General features: G+C 34.4%; 1 protein-coding gene across 2 annotated transcripts in view; it reads left to right on the top strand.

The window, feature by feature from the left end:
- Positions 1 to 13575, top strand: part of LOC131154353 (protein TRIGALACTOSYLDIACYLGLYCEROL 3, chloroplastic) — a 37193-nt gene extending 23618 nt beyond the window's left edge. The window contains exons 8-10 of one of the 2 annotated variants that reach the window (XM_058107065.1): positions 12042 to 12217; positions 12283 to 12367; positions 13049 to 13575. In XM_058107065.1, the coding sequence (XP_057963048.1) occupies positions 12042 to 12217; positions 12283 to 12367; positions 13049 to 13087 (300 nt within the window). In that variant the 3' untranslated portion in view covers positions 13088 to 13575. Of the gene's footprint in view, positions 1 to 12041; positions 12218 to 12282; positions 12377 to 13048 lie in introns of both variants that reach the window. The other variant, XM_058107064.1, reaches the window with a different exon arrangement.
- The last annotated feature ends 6967 nt before the right edge of the window (positions 13576 to 20542 follow it).

Below are 20542 nucleotides of genomic sequence, written 5' to 3'. Positions count from 1 at the left end.
AAGAATTCTTGAAGAACATAATAAAGATTATGGATTACAAAGAGCATGAGGAATAAAGTTATACTGGTGAAAATCTCAAAGAAAAGATTGAAACCACAAAGATGATGGAAGAACAAAGATTGAAGATTAAAGAATTATATTTTTCAAGAATGTTCTAAATGTAAGTACTTCAAAGTAAATTTCAAGTATAAATTTATTTGAAGCTCTCAAGTAATTCAGAAATATATTTTTGAATACTTTAAAAAATATTTTTATAATCAATGAAAAGAAAAGGTTTTTGAAAAAGAAAAACTTTTCAAATAAAGAAGGGCCAGGCGACTGCCAAATTAAGTAAAAGGTTTTTCAAAAAGTCAGTAGCTAGACAGGCGATTGCCTAAACCTGTCAGGCGCCTGCGTGAACAAGCCAGGTGACTGCCTTGGTTCTGGCAGGCGACTGCCAGCATTTTGTGTTGAGAGTTTGTTCTGTGACAGACGACTGCCAAGTCGTGGCAGGCGACTACCACTCGAACGTTGGCATTAAATCTCTCAACGGGAAGATTTTTTAAACCACGTTTTTGGACATAATTATTTTAAAATACTTGGAAACTATTTTAAGGAAACTTTGGGAGTAATGAATGGCTTCTAAACATCTATAAATAGCCCCAATCTTCAAAGGTTTTTTTGAACATTAAGCAATATTCAAAGGTTTTTGAAATTAAGCAATCTTCAAAGGTTTTAGATCAAGCAACCTTCAAAGGTTCTTAGATCAAGCAATTTTCAAAGGCTTTGAGATCAAGCAATCTTCAAGCATCTAAAGTTCTCAAACTCTCGTGTTCAAACTACTGATTTGCTACTGATTTATACTTTGAATCAAAACTTTCAAAAGTCATAATCTTTCATCTTTTGAAAATTATTTGGTGATTCATACTAACTATTGAGCTTCAAATTCTTTTATATTTGAATAACCTTGAAGTATCATTGTGCTGATTATTGTACTAATCTGCTCTGCCGTGAGAGTTTTTCTTTTGTACACAAAATCTCTTTATCTTGATTCTTAGATGATTCAGAGCTGTTGAATCGTTGGACCAAATGAGGGATCGTCTTTTGGAGAGGCAGGCTCTATCCTAACAGAAGGAGTGGTTGTAAACAGGTGTTGTTCCACCCGGTAAGGGAACTAATATAGTGGAACCCTTTGGTGTTTTGCCAAGGGCGAGGACGTAGGCTGTGTTGAAGGCGAACCTCGTAAAAATCTTGTGTCTTTCTCTCTGCTTTACTTTATATTCTTTACTTGCTATTGTTGTATGGTTTAAAAGTGCAGGTTGCAGTTTTTTTTTTAAGTGAGAAAGAAACAAAGATACTTGATATTTAGAAAGTACATTTTGATTAATCATTTGCGGAAACCCAAAAGGGAGTACGTTGGTTAATCTGCGGAAATCTTGATCAAGAGAAGTGCATACTAAAAGCTTACAGGGAAATCAACAAAAACTCTAGTATTCTTGGTTGAGTGATTGAATTACTTTGATTTCATTAATTGACTTGTGAATTTAAATTTTAGTATTTTTAAGTGTGATTATCATTTATATATTTTGTTTTTTGGGTATTAAAATCAAAAGCTTAAAAATCATTAAAATTTAAAAGAATCCAATTCCCCCCCCTCTTGGGAAGCTATTCCTTATTTCAATTGGTATCAGAGCCTAGTTATAGAAATTCCTAACAAGAAACTCTAAAAAGTTCTAATGGCAAACATTGGAGCAGCGCCCTTTGGTGAAGAACAATCCTCAACCCGTCCACCAATCTTTTGTGGACACAATTATATTTTTTGGAAAAAGAGAATGGAAATATATCTCCAACACATGGATTAGAAAGCTTGGGAAGTTGTTATGGATGGAAATCTTACCCCCACTAAGTTAATTGATGGAAAACATATTCCAAAAGAAAAGAAAAACATGACCGACTTAGATTATACAATGCTTCAAATAAATGCAAGTGCTATAAATGCGTTATATTGTGCATTAGATGCTAATGAGTTTAATCGAGTCATGGCCTGCAAAACAGCTAAGGAGATTTGGGATAAACTAGAAGTAACTTATGAAGGAACCGTTGATGTTAGAAACAATAGGATAGACATGCTAACAAGTGAATACGAAGCATTCAAAATGAATTCTGATGAAACGATATCAAGCATGTACACGAGATTTATCCTCATAATATACTCTTTAAGTGCCTTAGGAAAAACCTATACTACATATGAAATGATCAGAAAAATTCTAAAAGGCCTACTCTCTATTTGGGAACCAAAGGCCACAACTATCATGGAAGGTAGAAACCTTAAGATTACTTCTTTGGATGAACTTATAGGTTCACTTCTTACATATGAAATGACATTCAAAGAAAGGAATCCTTAACCAAAGCATAAAAGATCCATAGCTCTAAAAGCATCTAGTCATAGCACTAGTGAGGAAGAAAGCGAAAGAAGTGACTTAGATCAAGGTGAATTGGCATTCATTACTAAGAGACTAGGAAAATTCTATAGAAGAAATAAAAGGTTTCCTAGAAAGTTTAATAAAAAGAAAATTGAAAAAGGAGATACAAGTAGGAAAGAAAATAAAGGTAAGAATGATCTACCAATCTGTTATCATTGCAAAAAGCCAGGGCATATTAAACCGGAGTGTCCATTATACAAGAAAGACAAGGAGAAAAAGAAGGAAGTAATGAAAGCTACTTGGGACGACTCAAGCTCTAGCAAAACTGAAATCGAATCAAGTGAACAAGAGATGACAAATATATACTTCATGGCGAACGACGAAGAGGTAAATTCTTATTACTCTTCAACCGAATCTCAAAATGAGTCTTGTGATGAGTTGTGTGATAGTTTGCCTTCTTATAAGGAATTACAAACTGAATTATTTTCACTACATAAAAGATTTATAAAAGTGTTTAAAAGAAATATAACTTTGAAAGATCAAAATCAAGAACTAGTAAAGCAACTTGATTCATTCAAAGTTATTGAAGAAGAATGAAATACTTATATTAAGAAGTTGGAAGAAGAAATAAACATAGCAAAATAAGAATTAGATAAAACTCATAAAAATGATTTCAATAAGAAAGATTTAGAAATAAATAAACTCAAAAAGATAGTTAAGGATAATGAAAAGATTATATAATTTTACTAAAGGTAAAGAAAATTTTGAAAAGATGATTGAACAGCAAAAGCTTCATGGAAACAAAGATGGAATAGGCTACAACGGTAAAACAAATAAAAGGAATAAAAAGCTATACATGAGATATTTTGTTAAGGAAGCTAAGTTTTATGCTAGCACTTCATCAAATAACAAACATGAACACACTACTTGTTATATGTGCAAGACTAAAGGTCATGTGATGTTCAATTGGCCATTAAAGAAAAAATATGTTAAAGTTCATGGAGAATCGAAAACAAATAGTGGAACCAACAACAAAACAAAGAAAGGCAAAAAAATTTGGGTTCAAAAACTAACACATAGTGTCCCTCATTATAGGTTTGCCTTAGGACAACAACGACAACGGACAAATGGTACTTGGACAGTGGATGCTCAAGGCATATGACCGGTGACAAACCCAAGTTCACTACGTTAAAACAAAAGGATGGGGAATACGTCGCCTTCGGCGACAATGCCAAAGGTAAAATTGTTGGTATTGGAAAAATTTGTAAAGAATCTTCACTCACTATAGATAATATGCTATTAGTGGAAGGACTAAAACATAATCTTTTAAGTATTAGTCAATTAAGTGATAAAGGGTTCAAAGTAATTTTCATGAAAGAAAAATGTGTTATCCAAAATCCCAAAAATAAAGAAACCTTGTTTATGGCTCATAGAATAAATAATGTTTATTTTATAAATCTTGAGAAAATAGCAAATCAAAACATAACTTATTTAATAGTTGTGAATGAAGTAAGTTGGTTATGGCATAGGAAACTAGGTCATGCTAGCATGGACCTACTATCTAAATTATCTAAGAAAAATCTTGTAACGATTACCTAATATTAAGTAGATAAAAGATAAGATGTGTGATGCATGTCAAAAAGGAAAACAAGTAAAAACAAGTTTTAAAAAGAAAAAGTTTATATGCACCAAAAAACTTTTCTTTTTAGAACTTGTTTTTATTTGTTTTCCTTTTCGACATGCATCACACATCTTGTCTTTTATCTACTTAATATTTGGTAATCCTTTTACAAGATTTTTCTTAGATAATTTAGATAGTAGGTCCATGCTAGCATGACCTAGTTTCCTATGCCATAACCAACTTATTTCATTCATAGCTGTTAAATAAGTTATGTTTTGATTTGCTATTTTCTCAAGATTTATACAATAAATATTATTTATTCTATGAGCCATAAACAAGGTTTCTTTATTTTTGGGATTTTGGATAGCACATTTTTCTTTCATGAAAATTACTTCGAACCCTTTATCACTTAATTGACTAATACTTAAAAGATTATGTTTCAGTCCTTCCACTAATAGCACATTATCTATAGTGAGTGAAGATTCTTTCCAATTTTTTCAAGACCAACAATTTTACCTTTGGCATTGTCGCCGAAGGTGACGTATCCCCCATCCTTTTGTTTTAAGGTAGTGAACTTGGTCTTGTCACCAGTCATATGCCTTGAGCATCCACTGTCCAAGTACCATTTGTCCGTTGTCGTTGTTGTCCTAAGGCAAACCTATAATGAGGGACACTATGTGTTAGTTTTTGGAACCCAAATTTTTTTGACTTTCTTTGTTTTGTTGTTGGTTCCACTATTTGTTTTCCATTCTCCTTGAACTTTAATATATTTTTTCTTTAATGGCCAATTGAACATCACATGACCTTTAGTCTTGCACATATAACAAGTAGTGTGTTCATGTTTGTTATTTGATGAAGTGCTAGCATAAAACTTAGCTTCCTTAACAAAATATCCCATGTATAGCTTTTTATTCCTTTTATTTGCTTTACCGTTGTAGCCTATTCCATCTTTGTTTACATGAAGCCTTTGCTGTCCAATCATCTTTTCAAAGTTTTCTTTACCTTTAGTAAAATTATAGAGAATCTTTTCTTTATCCTTAACTATCTTTTTGAGTTCATTTATTTCTAAATCTTTTTATTCAAATCATTTTTATGAGTTTTATCTAATTCTTGTTTTGCTATGTTTATTTCTTCTTCCAACTTCTTAATATAAGCATTTCATTCTTCTTCAATAACTTTGAATGATTCAAGTTGCTTTACTAGTTCTTGATTTTGATCTTTCAAAATTATATTTCTTTTAGACACTTTTATAAATCTTTTATGTAGTGAAAATAATTCAGTTTGTAATTCCTTATAAGAAGGCAAACTATCACATGACTCATCACAAGACTCATTTTGAGATTCGGTTGAAGAGTAATAAGAATTTACCTCTTCATCGTTCGCCATGAAGCATATATTTGCTATCTCTTGTTCACTTGATTCGATTTCAGTTTCGCTGGAGCTTGAGTCGTCCCAAGTAGCTTTCATTGCTTCCTTTTTTTTCTTCCTGTCTTTCTTGAATAATGGACACTCCGGTTTAATATGCCCTGGCTTTTTGCAATGATAACAGATTGCTAGTTCATTCTTACCTTCATTTTCTTTCCTACTTGTATCTCCTTTTTCAGTTTTCTTTTTATTAAACTTTCTAGGAAACCTTTTATTTCTTCTATAGAATTTTCCTAGTCTCTTAGTAATGAATGCTAATTCATCTTGATCGAAGTCACTTGTTTCGCTTTCTTCCTCACTAGTGCTATGGCTAGATGCTTTTGGAGCTATGGATCTTTTATGCTTTGGTTCAGGATTCCTTTCTTTGAATGCCATTTCATATGTAAGAAGTGAACCTATAAGTTCATCCAAAGAAGTAGTCTTAAGGTTTCTACCTTCCGTGATAGCTATGGCCTTTGGTTCTCAAATAGAGGGTAGGTCTCTTAGAATTTTTCTGATCATTTCATATGTAATATAGATTTTTCCTAAGGCACTTAAAGAGTTTATTATGAGGATAAATCTCGTGTACATGCTTGATATCGTTTCATCAGAATTCATTTTGAATGCTTCGTATTCACTTGTTAGCATGTCTATCCTATTATTTCTAACATCAACGGTTCCTTCATAAGTTACATCTTGTTTATCCCAAATCTCCTTAGCTGTTTTGCAGGCCATGACTCGATTAAACTCATTAGAATCTAATGCACAATATAACGCATTTATAGCACTTGCATTTATTTGAAGCATTTTATAATCTTAGTCGGTCATGTTTTTCTTTTCTTTTGGAATATGTTTTCTATCAATTAACTTAGTGGGGGTAAGATTTCCATCCATAATAACTTCCTTAGTTTTCTAATCCATGTGTTGGAGATATATTTCCATTCTCTTTTTCCAAAAAATATAATTGTGTCCACAAAAGATTGGTGGATGGGTTGAAGATTGTTCTTCACCAAAGGGTGCTGCTCCAATGTTTGCCATTAGATCTTTTTATAGTTTCTTGTTAGGAATTTCTGTAACTAGGCTCTGATACCAATTGAAATAAGGAATAGCTTCCCAAGAAGGGGGGGGGGGGGGGGAGGGTGAATTGGATTCTTTTAAATTTTAATGATTTTTAAGCTTTTGATTTTAATACCCAGAAAACAAAATATATAAATGATAATCACACTTAAAAATACTAAAATTTAAATTCACAAGTCAATTAATAAAATCAAAGTAATTCAATCACTCAACCAAGAATATTAGAGCTTTTGTTGATTTCCCTGTAAGCTTTTAGTATGCACTTCCCTTGATCAAGATTTTCGCAGATTAACCAATGTACTCCCTTTTGGGTTTCCGCAAACGGTTAATCAAAACGTACTTTCTAAATATCAAGTATCTTTGTTTCTTTCTCACTTAAAAAAAAAAACTGCAACCTGCACTTTTAAACCATACAACAATAGCAAGTAAAGAATATAAAGTAAAGCAGAGAGAAAGACACAAGATTTTTACGAGGTTCGGCTTCAACACAGCCTACATCCTCGTCCTTGGCAAAACACCAAAGGGTTCCACTATATCAATTCCCTTACCGGGTGGAACAACACCTGTTTACAACCACTCCTTCTGTTAGGCTAGAGCCCGTCTCTCCAAAAGACGATCCCTCGTTTGGTCCAACGATTCAACAGCTCTGAATCATCTAAGAATCAAGATAAAGAGATTTTGTGTACAAAAGAAAAACTCTCACGGCAGAGTAGATTAGTACAATAATCAGCACAATGATACTTCAAAGTAATTCAAATATAAAAGAATTTGAAGCTCAATAGTTAGTATGAATCACCAAATAATTTTCAAAAGATGAAAGGTTATGACTTTTGAAAGTTTTGCTTCAAAGTATAAATCAGTAGCAAATCAATAGTTTGAACACAAGAGAGTTTGAGAACTTTGAATGCTTGATCTCAAAACCTTTGAAAATTGCTTGATCTAAAAACCTTTGAAGGTTGCTTGATCTAAAAACCTTTGAAGATTGCTTAATTTCAAAAACCTTTGAATATTGCTTAATGTTCAAAAAAACCTTTGAAGATTGGGGCTATTTATAGATGTTTAGAAGCCATTCATTACTCCCAAAGTTTCCTTAAAATAGTTTCCAAGTATTTTAAAATAATTATGTCCAAAAACGTGGTTTAAAAAATCTTCCCATTGAGAGATTTAATGCCAAGGTTCGAGTGGTAGTCGCCTGCCACGACTTGGCAGTCGCTTGTCACAGAACAAACTCTCAACACAAAATGCTGGTAGTTGCCTAGCTTGTTCACGCAGTCGCCTGTCTAGCTACTGACATTTTGAAAAACCTTTTACTTAATTTGGTAGTCGCCTGCCACATCATGGGAGTCGCCTGACCCTTCTTTATTTTAAAAGTTTTTCTTTTTCAAAAAGTTTAGGCAGTGCCTGTCTAGCTACTGACATTTTGAAAACCTTTTACTTAATTTGGCAGTCGCCTGACCCTTCTTTATTTGAAAAGTTTTTCTTTTTCAAAAACCTTTTCTTTTCATCGATTATAAAAATATTCTTCAAAGTATTCAAAAATATATTTCTGAATTACTTGAGAGCTTCAAATAAATTTATACTTGAAATTTACTTTGAAATACTTACATTTAGAACATCCTTGAAAAATATAATTCTTTAATCTTCAATCTTTGTTCTTCTATCATCTTTGTGGTTTCAATGTTTTCTTTGAGCTTTTCACCAGTATAACTTTATTCCTCATGCTCTTTGTAATCCATAAGCTTTATTATGTTCTTCAAGAATTCTTTGTAATCCATAAGTTTTATTATGTTCTTCAAGAATTCTTTGTAATCGATAGGCTTCCTTATGCACTTGAGCTTTGTCACTTTCCTGAAAAACTTTCACTTGAACCATATTAAACATATCATTGATTTGTTATCATCAAAATAAGAATTGTAAGCCTTATTAGGCCAACATGATGCTAAATAATGAATCTTGTCCCATAACAAAGAGATATTCAACTTTTTTCCCATACAAACACACATTATGTTCCTGCACTAATCCACACACCACCACGAAAACCACACTTCTCGATAAAGCAATTGCAATTTGCTTTTAGCAAAACCAGAAAAAGAAATAAACAAGTCCTCCATCTTTACTGGGCAAACTTACCAAAAAGCTTATTCCACATCTTCCAAGCAAAATCACAGTGCAAAAAACAGACGAGAAGTTGTTTCTTAACTGTCACAACATAATGGGCAGTGGGCACACACAAGGAGAAAGTACCTTTGAATGTCTCCTATTGTTGGTGTCAACTCTATTAAGAACAACAAGCCATATAAAATCCTTAATGTTTTAGGAATTTTGGCTTTCCAAATTATTTTATGGAGTGGAAAAGAGGAATTAGCACTCGTCAAAAGATCAAAGATTTAAAAGAATAAACCTCTGAAGAATCTAAGAACCAAGAACAACAATATGCTTCGAAGGAAGGATGGGAATTATCCAACAATGACAAAGAAGAAAACTCCTCCACCTTCCTGTCATTTAGGCCCTGTTTTGAACTTGGAAAACATTAGGAAAAAGAAATGAAAATATGAAGGAATCCGCGTTTTTATGTTTGGTTGTGATGGAAAGTAAGAAAGAAAATAAAAAATATGCCAATGACCAAAAATTTAATTTCACACCTCATTGACATTTGATTTTTCCTAATTTTTAATCATATTAGAACAAATTTTCATTTTAAATTATATTTGAGATATATATGTATATATACACATGTACAGAGAGAGAGAGAGAGAGAGAGAGAGAGAGAGAGAGAACTCTAAAAGTGGAAGTTTGAAGGAGGCATATGATTATTAGAAACCAAGAAAGAAGAAATAACACCATTACCGAAAATAAAATTATAATGACAAATCCAAAGGAGATAACTTTTTGAAGAACATCTAGATCCCAAATTAGTGCTCCATTCATCTCTATGCAATCCAAATTTACTTTTAAGAGTAACCCTCTAAGGGGGACCACAAAGTCATTTAGCTGGGGTAGTGTTTTTAGACATCAACTTTCCAAGACCCAAACCCCCTCGAGCTTAGACCTACAGACATCCTCTCAACTAACCAAATGATTCCTCTTCTCCCCAACTCTAGACATAATTTTCTCGATCTTACTATTTATACGCATCGGAATCAAAAATAGACAAATAATATAAAGGGATACTAGCAAGATAAGCCTGAATAAGAGTAATGCGGCTCCCTAAGGAAAACAGTGCACCATTCCACCCTATCAAATGCTTAGACACCCTCTCCACCACTGGATCCAACACAAAGGCCAATCTAAAATACCACAACGCACTAACAAGGCCAATTCCCTAGATATAGTGGAACTCATACTAATAGAGGCAACAGCTCTATTACCCAAATTTACTTTAAGCCCCAAACCAAACCCGTTTGTTTTAAGCCCAAAAACCCGCTTAAAGATTTGAAGAAGACTCATAATATTCAAAAAAGAAGAGCTATGATCACCTAAAAACAACATGGTCATCAGCCAAATGAAGATGGGAACCCACTATCTACTTACCCCCAAACCTCCAAATCTTTCAGAACCCCCTTCTCCACCGCCTAAATACCATTTTATTCAAGACATCCACCACTAAAACAAAAAAAGGACATAGCAGATCCCCTTGTCTAACCCATCTCGACACGCTAAAAGAGGATTTAGGTGCACCATTGACTATAACAGAAAAGAAAACATTCGACAAGCAACCCCTTATCCAAGAACACCTCCTCTTCTGAAGTTAATTCTGAAAATCAGAGGGGAGAGGGTCACAGTAGCCAAATTAGTTCTGGAAATCAGGGTGTGTTGGGAGGGAAAGAGGAACTGTGCTGTCAGTGTGGAGGTGTGCTGCAGCTGAACAAACCTGGGGCTATTTCAAATCAATTGGAATCAATCAACCAGAGTGTGAAGGAATCTAGGGTTCTGGATGGTGCCGCGATCATCTCAGAGGTGGCTAGGGTTGCTCATGGGGAGGAGGCTGTGAAAAAAATTGGGATGGGCTGTTTGTTTCTCGTGTTGGACCTGGCCAAAGTTATTGAAGAAGGAGGTTTTTCTTTTTTGACTAAATGGGCAAATTATTTGAATAGATTCAATGTCTAGGAAATTTTGATTCTTTGGATCTGAAGGAAGGCTCTCCTCATATGGGTTTCCAGCAGAAGGGTCAAGGTGGTATTTAGGCCCATGTGTGCGGTAATGGTGACATGAGTACTTCCTTATTGGCTCTGATTAAAGGGCAAGTCCCAAATTTTGCTCCTGGATCTCAGAAAATGAGCATAGGGGAGGAGGACTCTAAACATTCTGCTAATGGAATCCAAATCTAGCATCCAGTTTTCTGAGATTTGAGTCAGAATGACTAACAAAGTTCAGAATTCTAGCAGCAGATTAGATTTGCAACAAAGTCGTGGGGTTAAAACTGTGTCAAGTTTTGAAAAGGTATTAGAAGGTGGTGTGTAAAAAAGTAAAAAAATAAGTTAAGAGTTTGAGGAGAAAATCTGACGATCATCATCTTAATGCTGATAGATTTTAGGTAACAAGGTTTATGCTCATAGGAGGGCAGCTTGTGTGGCCGCTGAAATGAAGAAAGTTCTTGAAGAAAAGAGAATTTAGTAAATTAGAAATTTTAGAGGAGAATTTAGTATTGTGGATGACCTGAATGCTAAGAAGTAGGCTGCATGTAATAACGAGGTTAGTAAAGGAATGATGGTAAAGAAACAGGGTTGTTTTTCAGATTCATAGAGTGATAATATTAGTGCGTTTGATTGTGGTGGGGGGTTGTTATTAGACAATATTCGAGAATAATATGGGTATATTTTTTATTCCTGTGATGAAATAGGGATTTATTGTCTGTCCATCCATCCCCACTGGAAGGCTTGGAGGGAGTTTTTATTTTTAATAACGATGGGTTAGTGAACAACTTACAGCATAGGGATGGAATTCTACCTACACCCGTGGTGGAGATTCCAAAGGACTTAGATTCTTAGAAGCTTGAAATCTTTTGGATAAAATAGATTTAAAGTTGAGTGACATTGGAGGAAATGAAGTGCGTAGGGATGTTGGTAAAAGTCAAAGGATGCAGGGACAAAGGGAGTTAGCGAATTTGAAGAGCTCAGTATACTATGATGGAAAGGGTTTGAAAAGGGGGTTTCTTGGCTAATATTGTTTAGTTTTATTCTGTGAGCTTTGTTTTTTTGTTCCTTTTGTTCTTCTTGTTCCTTTTATTTGGTGGACTCCTTGTATCTTCTATCTCTTTATCTAATATATCTTCTTTTGTTATATATATAATTATAAATATAAAAAGAATAAAACCAGGACAGTGCTTGGTAAACATATCCCATTTTAGATGCCTTTAAGGATTTATTTCCCTTGCTGGGAAATAATTTTCCTGTTCACTATTAATATTTTGCGAAATAAACATATGTTCATTTCTTGGCCTGTGAAGGTAGCATGATTGTTGCAGAAATGCCCCTAAGGTGGTGTAGTGTAATATTAGTTGTTAGCAGCTCTTCCCAGATGTCTCCACTCTTGAACAGGTGCTCTTGTATGATGAACCAACAGCAGGGCTTGATCCGATTGCTTCCACTGTGGTTGAGGATCTGATCCGCTCTGTACATTTGAAAGATGAGGATGCACTTGGAGTGCCTGGCAAGATTGCATCTTATGTGGTTGTTACCCACCAACATAGCACCATTAGAAGAGCTGTTGACAGGTAATACGTCATCCAAAACTGTTTTCTTCTGGTTGTTCTCAACCAACAAAAGTTCGTTTGTATAGGTTGTTGTTTCTCTACAAGGGAAAGATTGTCTGGCAAGGAATGACTCATGAATTTGCCACATCGACAAATCCAATTGTTCAGCAGGTGAGAACGGTAAATGGTACTCAAAATTTGACATTGCTGGATTTGGTTAAAGTGTTAAACTACGTCAATTAGTTGATTTTAAGACTTTGTGAACCGTTGTGCAAAGGACTAAATCCTTTTGTGTGGTTCTCAATGAAGGCTATGCATGAACTAGATGATGGAAGAATAGTTATTGTTGTAGTCGTTTTCAATAGACAGTTAAGAAAATATAATTGAAGTTATAGGATTGTTTTTTCCTCTCTTTGGGGGGTTTTCTGCATTTTTTGGAAAGTGAATTTTATGTTCGTGTCAACTATATTTCTCTCTTTTATTTCCCTAAGTCAATTTTTTTGAAAAATACTTTTGGCTCTGAACATTTTATAGGACTTCAGCTCTATATATTAGTAAATATCTGCTCTCCTACTTTGGTGGCTGAAATTCTGTTATCCTTCTGGGCATGCTTGTTAAAATATTTTTTTCCTTATCCAATTTTTTTTTTCCTATTTTCCAACATAGATATAGTGCTGTTGTAGGAACAACTCTCTCTCTCTCTCTCTCTTTCACACGTGCGCACACATGCGCGGGCGCGCGTGCAGACAGCATTTGGTCACATCCTTTTGGCATGTTGTTCATCTGATCATATTGGTTTATGTTTTGAGCTGGATAATGCTTCTAAAAGAATAACGTGTTCTTTGTGGGCAGTTTGCATCAGGAAGCTTGGATGGACCAATTCGTTATTAGCTGTCCAGAATGCATGCGGTTGAATTAAGTACACACAAATTCACCAATTCTTCTGCATCTCTGTGGTTTCCTTACAAGGAAATTTTGTCATGAGGTGTTCAATGGCGTGCCTAAACCTTTGCTTATCTCGGGATCAATGGACTTAAAAGAGAAGGGGGGGGGGGGGGGGTGGTGGTGAGAAGGCTCTTGGACTGGCTGAGAATTGTAGGTGAATTTATATGGCCACTTTTCTCTGTTTTAGTGTAAATCATGTACTAGGGCATCATTTCTCTGCCCCATTATAGTTAGGGAAATAGATTCTTCCAAGCTGAAATGCAGACGTTTTGTCTCATTCAAATTTTCAAGTTAGTAGTTTGTATCATTCAATTCCTAGCTAAAACGAATGCTGATTAGTTCTTGTTTTGATTTTGATGCATTGATTTTAACTTCTGTATTTTGGTGGTGCTGGCTGTAACTATTGGTCATGATTTGAGAATATATTCACAACATGTTTAATACATAGGAATCCATGTGAAATTGAACGAAATGGAATCAAACTTATCATTTGATCTTTTAAAAGAATTTTAATTTAAATATTTATTCCATCTTATTATTATTATTCAATTCCATTCCATTTTGCAGTTTGTCATCCGCTCCCAGTAAGTCTTGTGATTGTGGAACAAACATTAGATGGAGTTAATGAATTTGTTGAGTATGATTTAAAAATTAATAAAATAAATATTCAAATGAGTAACATTAAGTTTGATAACATTAACTCTCCGTTTGAAAATATGAACTTTAAGTTTTGTATTTGGATTTATGTAATATAATTAAATGAAATATAATATAAAATTGTATTGAGTTTGTTTTAAATTTACATAATCTAAATTTAAATTTAAATTTAAATTCAAATTCCTAAATCCATGTTTCAAACACTATCTCAGTTACTGTCATTAGATAATGCAAAATTATTGATAAATCACTTCTTCTCAAGGCTCAATTAGTTGTAAGTCACCTATCATAGATATTGAATAATGTTATTTGATCAAAGATTTTGATGGGGAAAAGAAAAAGGAAAATATGAAGTAAACCTATTTTTATTATATATATAATTAAAAGTTAAGAAAAATCAAATGTTAAGATGCGTAAAATTAAAGTTTCATTGATTTAGTATATTTGTTATTTTCTTTCTTACTTTCCTTAAAAAAATATGCAATATCCTTTTATGATTTTACCATATGTTTAAAATTTTAAAATAAATAAATAAAATTAATTTTATTATAATTTGCAAATGAATATTTATTAATTGATTTGATGGAATATGTGTACTTTATTCACGTGTGTGTGTGTGTGCGCGCGCGTGCTCGCGAGCGCACACGTGTATATATGAAAATTAAGGTATAGTCTCTTGGGAGGTGAATTAGGTTTAACAAATTTCTTTTAATTCTTTTCAAGAATCCTTAACCTCTTTTAAATTTTTTAATGAATTCTTGATTTCTTATTGATTTAACCAATACACAACAAATACTTAAAACAATATTCAATCCACAACCATATACCAAGAAAGTAACCAATACAACACAAGTAAATAAAACTTAAACAATCAACAAACCATTCAACAATCAAAGTGTTCAATCCACAAATACCCAATTGAGATAGCCTTTTGTTTAACAGCCCTGTGTATATGAAAGTTTATGCAAACCCTGTAGAGAATGAAATTGATTTTTCAATGCAAACCACAATTCAAATTCCCAACGACTCAGAATTTAAATAAACTTTTAGTTAATTTGTCTTTGGGTGCTAACCAATCAACGTACACGTACTCCCTTAGAGGTTTCCGCAAAGTATTGATCAACTAACGTATTCCCTTTCGGTTTCCGAAATCCCAAATTGAAATTAAACTTAAGTTTATTTAATTTCCAATTCACGTAGTTTTTATGATTAGGGAATTTAAAACATCCACGCAATTTATATGTTTGCTGAAAATAAAGAGAGTAAGGGAAAAAGAGTGAAACTGAGTTTTTTACGAGATTCGGCTTATCCCTAGCCTATGTCCTTACCTTTGGCAAACCACCAAAGGATTCACTAAACTAGTTCCTTTCTGGGCGGAAAAAAACTATTACACACTCCTTCAGTAGACTAGAGCTGCACCTCTCCAAGTGATACCCTACGCTTGGGCACTCCTTCAATAGGCTAGAGTAATCACCTCTCCAAGCGATACCCCACGCTTGGTCAACGATCCAAACACTTTGAATCATCCAAGAACTATAAGAAATACAAAGTAAACGCATTGTACAAGAATACTCTCAAACAGAGCAAATTAGTACAAATTCAGCACTATCTACTTCAAGAATTTAAATATTAAGATGAAATATAATTGAAGCTCAAGTATAAGATATTACTAATTCCTTCTCTAGATAAATATTAGCTGTAGTTTAGTAGAATTCTCCCAGCAAGAGTGTGAGTAAGAAAGAGCTTTGTGAGAGATTAAGAGTTGAATGCTTGAATGTTGTGTGATTGCTTAGTTCAATTAATTCTTTGGGTTAAATGAGTATTTATAGACTTTTAAGAGTGAGTTTCCTTGTTTCCCAAGTTACTTGGAGTGTCCACCAAGTTTTTATGACGTTTACATTTGAAAAACTAATTTTTAGAATTTTCCCGTTGAAGTTTAAAATTCGAATTCCCGTAGGATTAGTCGGTTGGACAGGCGACTGGGTAGGTATCTTTATAGGGTCAGTCGGCTGAACAAGCAGCTAAGACCCTTCTGTTTTCTAGAAATAAATTTCAAGAAATTTTCATTCGGCTGACTGAACATAGTTCAAAAAGAGTCAGTCGGCTGGGCTTGTCAGCCAACTGACTGATCTCAGTTCAAAAATGGTCAGTTGGCTGGGCAGTTAATCAACGGTTATATTTGTCAGTCGGCTGGGAAAATTCAGTGTGTTCTGGTCAGTCGGTTAACCAATCAATTTTTCCAAAACTTCTATTTTTTTAAGCTTTTAAACATTTTGTTATTTGAAAAACTTGAATGTGACTTTTCAAAAACATTTTTTAGGGTTTTAAAAAGCTGGTCTCTAAGTCCATATTTAACCCTAAAAGAGTTTCAAAAATATTTCAAAAGGCATTTAAAATATGAAGCACTTACATAAAGACTTCTAGGACTTTGGACATTCTTGGCGCTTTGAGTCTTCATGCTTGTCTTTTGAACTCTCTCACTTTGCTTTTCTTTGACTCTCTTGCTTTGCTTTTCTTTGGCTCTCTTGTCTTCAAGCTTTAAGTTTTTAGCACGTTCTCTTTAATATCCACACTCTTATGATCTTCAAGTTTTAATAGATATCATCTTTGCATCCATGCTTTGACTTATCTTTGTGACTCATTTTTAAAATTCTCATTCTTAAATCCTGAAATATCATTACTTAACCAAATATGTTAAGTTCCACTTGTTTGTTAGTATCAAAATAGGATGTTAAGCTTTGTAAGGCCAACAATATATATAAAAGAACTCAAGGTATTAGAATGATACATTATATATAACACCAAAGAAATATTTGTTGAACCCAATTTAATTAAATAATCTTCACACTAATTGCCTTTATGCAAGATATGTAGACAAATTAAGCTCCAATTTTTAAAATATTTGAATAAGAGGTCATAAAAAAACATATGAGATTTGCATGTATTCACAAGTTGAAAAGTTTTTAAAGAATCTGACTTAAGAAATTCATGGCGCACTCTCAAATTCCAAGCTAAATTGAAGTCATAGCAATTGATTCTAACTCCACCACCTTATTAATAACTTCTCCAGAAGAACCAACTATCCAAAGTCATCTCTAAAGAAATGTCTCCTTAAACATCGCTACATTTCTCTTCTCAAAAACAAAAGTAAAAATTCAAAATCTAAAATAAGTTCCCTTTACTCTAGTTTCAACTTTGCACTAAGCAACTGGGTACTCTGGAACCTCAAGGTGTGTCGATGATCTTGACTCCCCCCCCCCCCCTCCCCTGGAGTTGCAGAAGGACTTTCAGAATTAGGTGGGGGTTAACGCTACTTTTGCTGCAGGTAGTTTGAGTGAGGGTAACATATGCTACAATCAAGAAGGGATGAAACTGAATAAGATTCCTCAGTCTTTAAATGACAGAATGAGTGAGGGTGTAGAAATCCAAACCCGTAAAATAAGGAAATAAATAAAGAAAAATAAGAAAGGAAAATTTAGAAAGGGCAAATAGCAGGGCTCGTCGACAAATACCCTGCTTTCGTTGATGAAAGTCTTTCTACAGTTTGTTGATGAAATTTAGGCGTCATCGACGAAAAATTACTGAGAGGAATTTTAGGCATATGGTTTCTTTTATGGTTCGTTGACGAAGGTCCCATTTTGTCGACGAATTGTGTCAGGTCAAAGGGTTATAAATAAATTTTTAGATTGCTTCTTCATTAAGAAATTTCATTTCTCTCTCTCTCTCTCTCTAAACCTACGCCCCTCACTCACTCTCTATGATTTCTCGTCGTTCGTCACCTGATTCAACGATAGGAAGCCACCACGAGGATCTAGGAGAAATTTTCTACAAGTCTAGCAGAGCGGATTTTTGAACTGGACTTTCCATGCACCACTCCAAAACCAGGATAAGTAGGGTATTTTAGGGTTTTATTGTTAATATGGAGTATATGAGACTTAGGAAATGTTTAATGAGAGATATTCTGTGAGTTGAGTTGATTAATTTGGAAAAAATATAATTTCAGGGTTTTGATCTTCGAACGCCACAGGGCGTGGATTTAGGGTTCCCGGTAAGTTAGGCAAGGAGATTATATTATGTTAGTTAATTTTGAAATATGGACCAATTTAATTTCAAAAATAGTATATGTAATTTTCTGAATAAATGGGGTATATGAAAAGAATGGTTTTGACTGTTATATGTTTTGGGGAAAATTAACGTGATTGGTTAGAAATCTCCTATTTTCTATAAAATAAATAGTTTAAGTTAAATAAAACCCTAGAGATGCTCAGACTTTGTTTTCAGAAATTTATGTCTTTCCCCATTAGTTTATTTTATTTGTGATCTATCAGATATAAATTGTGTGGCATAAGAACAATTTTTAAATAGTATATGTGAGCAGAATGTTTTTACTAATAATACATAGTATGATATGATGGCTGGGGGTTGAGATCTGATATGACGGTCAAGGCCGAGATTTGATATGACGGCCGAGGGCCGAGATTTGACATGACGGCCGGGGGCCGAGATTTAATATGACGGTCGGGGGCCGAGAGTTAATAAATGACAGGTTTTATAAGAAATGAGAATAAAGTAGTTTTTATTATGTAAATTGTCATATATGATTCTAGAGCCCTATGGATTTGAAACGTGATATTATGAGTACGATACCATAGCTATACATTGGCAGGGAGTATAATCACACTAGGATGATAGTGTGATGATGGATAGACGATTGGTGACTTAGGCATAGTACTCCCCCGAGGAAAGTGCTGGGGGGGGGGGCATCTGATGCAGTTCCAGATGACCATAGGTAGGCTTAATCGTATTTACTACCTTTTCTAACTCAATAATGGTCGGCCGACCATATGCTGAGTCCAACCTTTGGGCCGCACAACCAATCATGGGGGGGAAGCATGTCGTATGAGTTTATGATAATGTGACGACGCTAATACAACGGTCTAGGTTGTATCTTTTATGCATATGTGGGCAAATTTACTATAAAATGGGCTATATTGAGCCGACAGTTTATTATTCAGAAATTTTGTATTTTCAGATATACAGTCTAGTAAAGTTATAAAATGTCATTTCATATACAGTTAAATAATGGAAGTTTTATATTCACATGAGAACTCATGCTAGCCACACACTGATAGTAATATAATCCATCTTACTAAGAAGTGTCTCACCCCATTATACAAATTATTTTTCAAGTCCTTCAGGGAACCATGCCTAGCTTACCGCGGGGCTGGGATTAGATTTATGGGAGTGGTTATCAGAACTAGTGAGATACTAGATATCTTATTTTGTTATTTTGGGATTGTAATATATAGACAGATAGTGGTGTATATGTATTTTGGATTAGATAGAACTCTGGTAAATCGTTGGTTATTTTATAAAATTTTTCACTGTATGGTTTAATTTAAGCAAGGGCAGGTGCACCCAGGATTCCCTGGTTAGGGCGGGTTGCATTTATATATGCTACAAGTGGTATTATAGAGTATTTATGTATTTTACTAGCACTCCGGAGCCACGTGGTAGGTTGGGGCGCTACAGAGGGAGTGGGGTTATCTAGTGATGGTTTACAACACATGGATGGAGGAAAAAGAGGAAGTATGGAAGATGGAATCAGAAGGAGTGTTGAAGGAAGAAGAAGATCATGAGATGATGAGGATCCCATGGATGATGATCAGAAATCTAAAGACTTGAGTGGTATCGTTGCTACAGTTCGTGATGAAGTTAATGAACGAAAGGAGGATAGGGATGACCCAGAGGTTAGGAAGCTTGATCAGAAGGTAACTGGTGAAGAGAGAACTATCCTAAGAAACAATAAAAGAGTGGCATAGGCAGAGCTCTTTGCCAATAATAGGGACCCTTCAAATTGTGGATTCTTGCCTGCATTCAAAGCCAATGGTGATAAAGTTTGCATCTCAGCTGCTGAAATGTATAGTTTAAAGGGGATTACTAACAAACACTTGGTGAGCTACTTTACAGGGAAGTTCCCTAGCAAGGTGGCATTCAATACTTTGGTAAAATCGTGGAGGGTTCCAGTGGAATCGATACAACATGATAAGGGATGGATAGTGTTAAAATTTCATAGGGAGGAAGATCTTTGTGAAGTTCTTTAAAAGGGGCCATATTCAATCTATGGAAGAACACTAATACTGAAGAAAATGCCATGGTACTTCCAATTTGGCCTTGAGCATAGGACTTGTTAGTTTTGATGTATTCCCAAGAGGGGGGTGAATTGGATATTTAAAATTTCTCTCCTAAGTTCAACTAATCTAGTAACAGTAATACTCAACTTAGGATCTGTCTATATACTCATAAACCTAAATGCGCAGATAAATAAAATGTACAGAAATTAAATCATACGCAACATTCATAAAATAACATACACATGTAGAAAATAAATTACGAAAAAGTAAAGTGCACACACGATATGTTATCGGGGTTCGACCAATTGTACCTGCATCCCCGCCTTGGCTACACTAGCACAAGGATTCCACTACGGCTCACTTAACGAGTGGAGCAGTACCATTTACAATTAGGTCAATTAGTGAGGTTGACCTCAATCTACACCTTACTAGGATGGTGCACCTAACTTTCCTAACCGGGTCTAAGCCAATCCGGGACTATTCAACAAGGCTAGTCTTCCTCTTCAGGCCCACGCCTGGAATGCAACAAATGTGTATAAAATTTTACGTTTAAGGAAATGCTTCTTACCCAAGCAGAAATGTACCACTACGCACAGTATGATCAATGCAC

This window comes from Malania oleifera, chromosome 4 (assembly GCF_029873635.1).
Source record: "Malania oleifera isolate guangnan ecotype guangnan chromosome 4, ASM2987363v1, whole genome shotgun sequence".
NCBI lineage: Eukaryota > Viridiplantae > Streptophyta > Magnoliopsida > Santalales > Ximeniaceae > Malania > Malania oleifera.
This window is presented reverse-complemented; position numbering and strand designations above follow the sequence as displayed.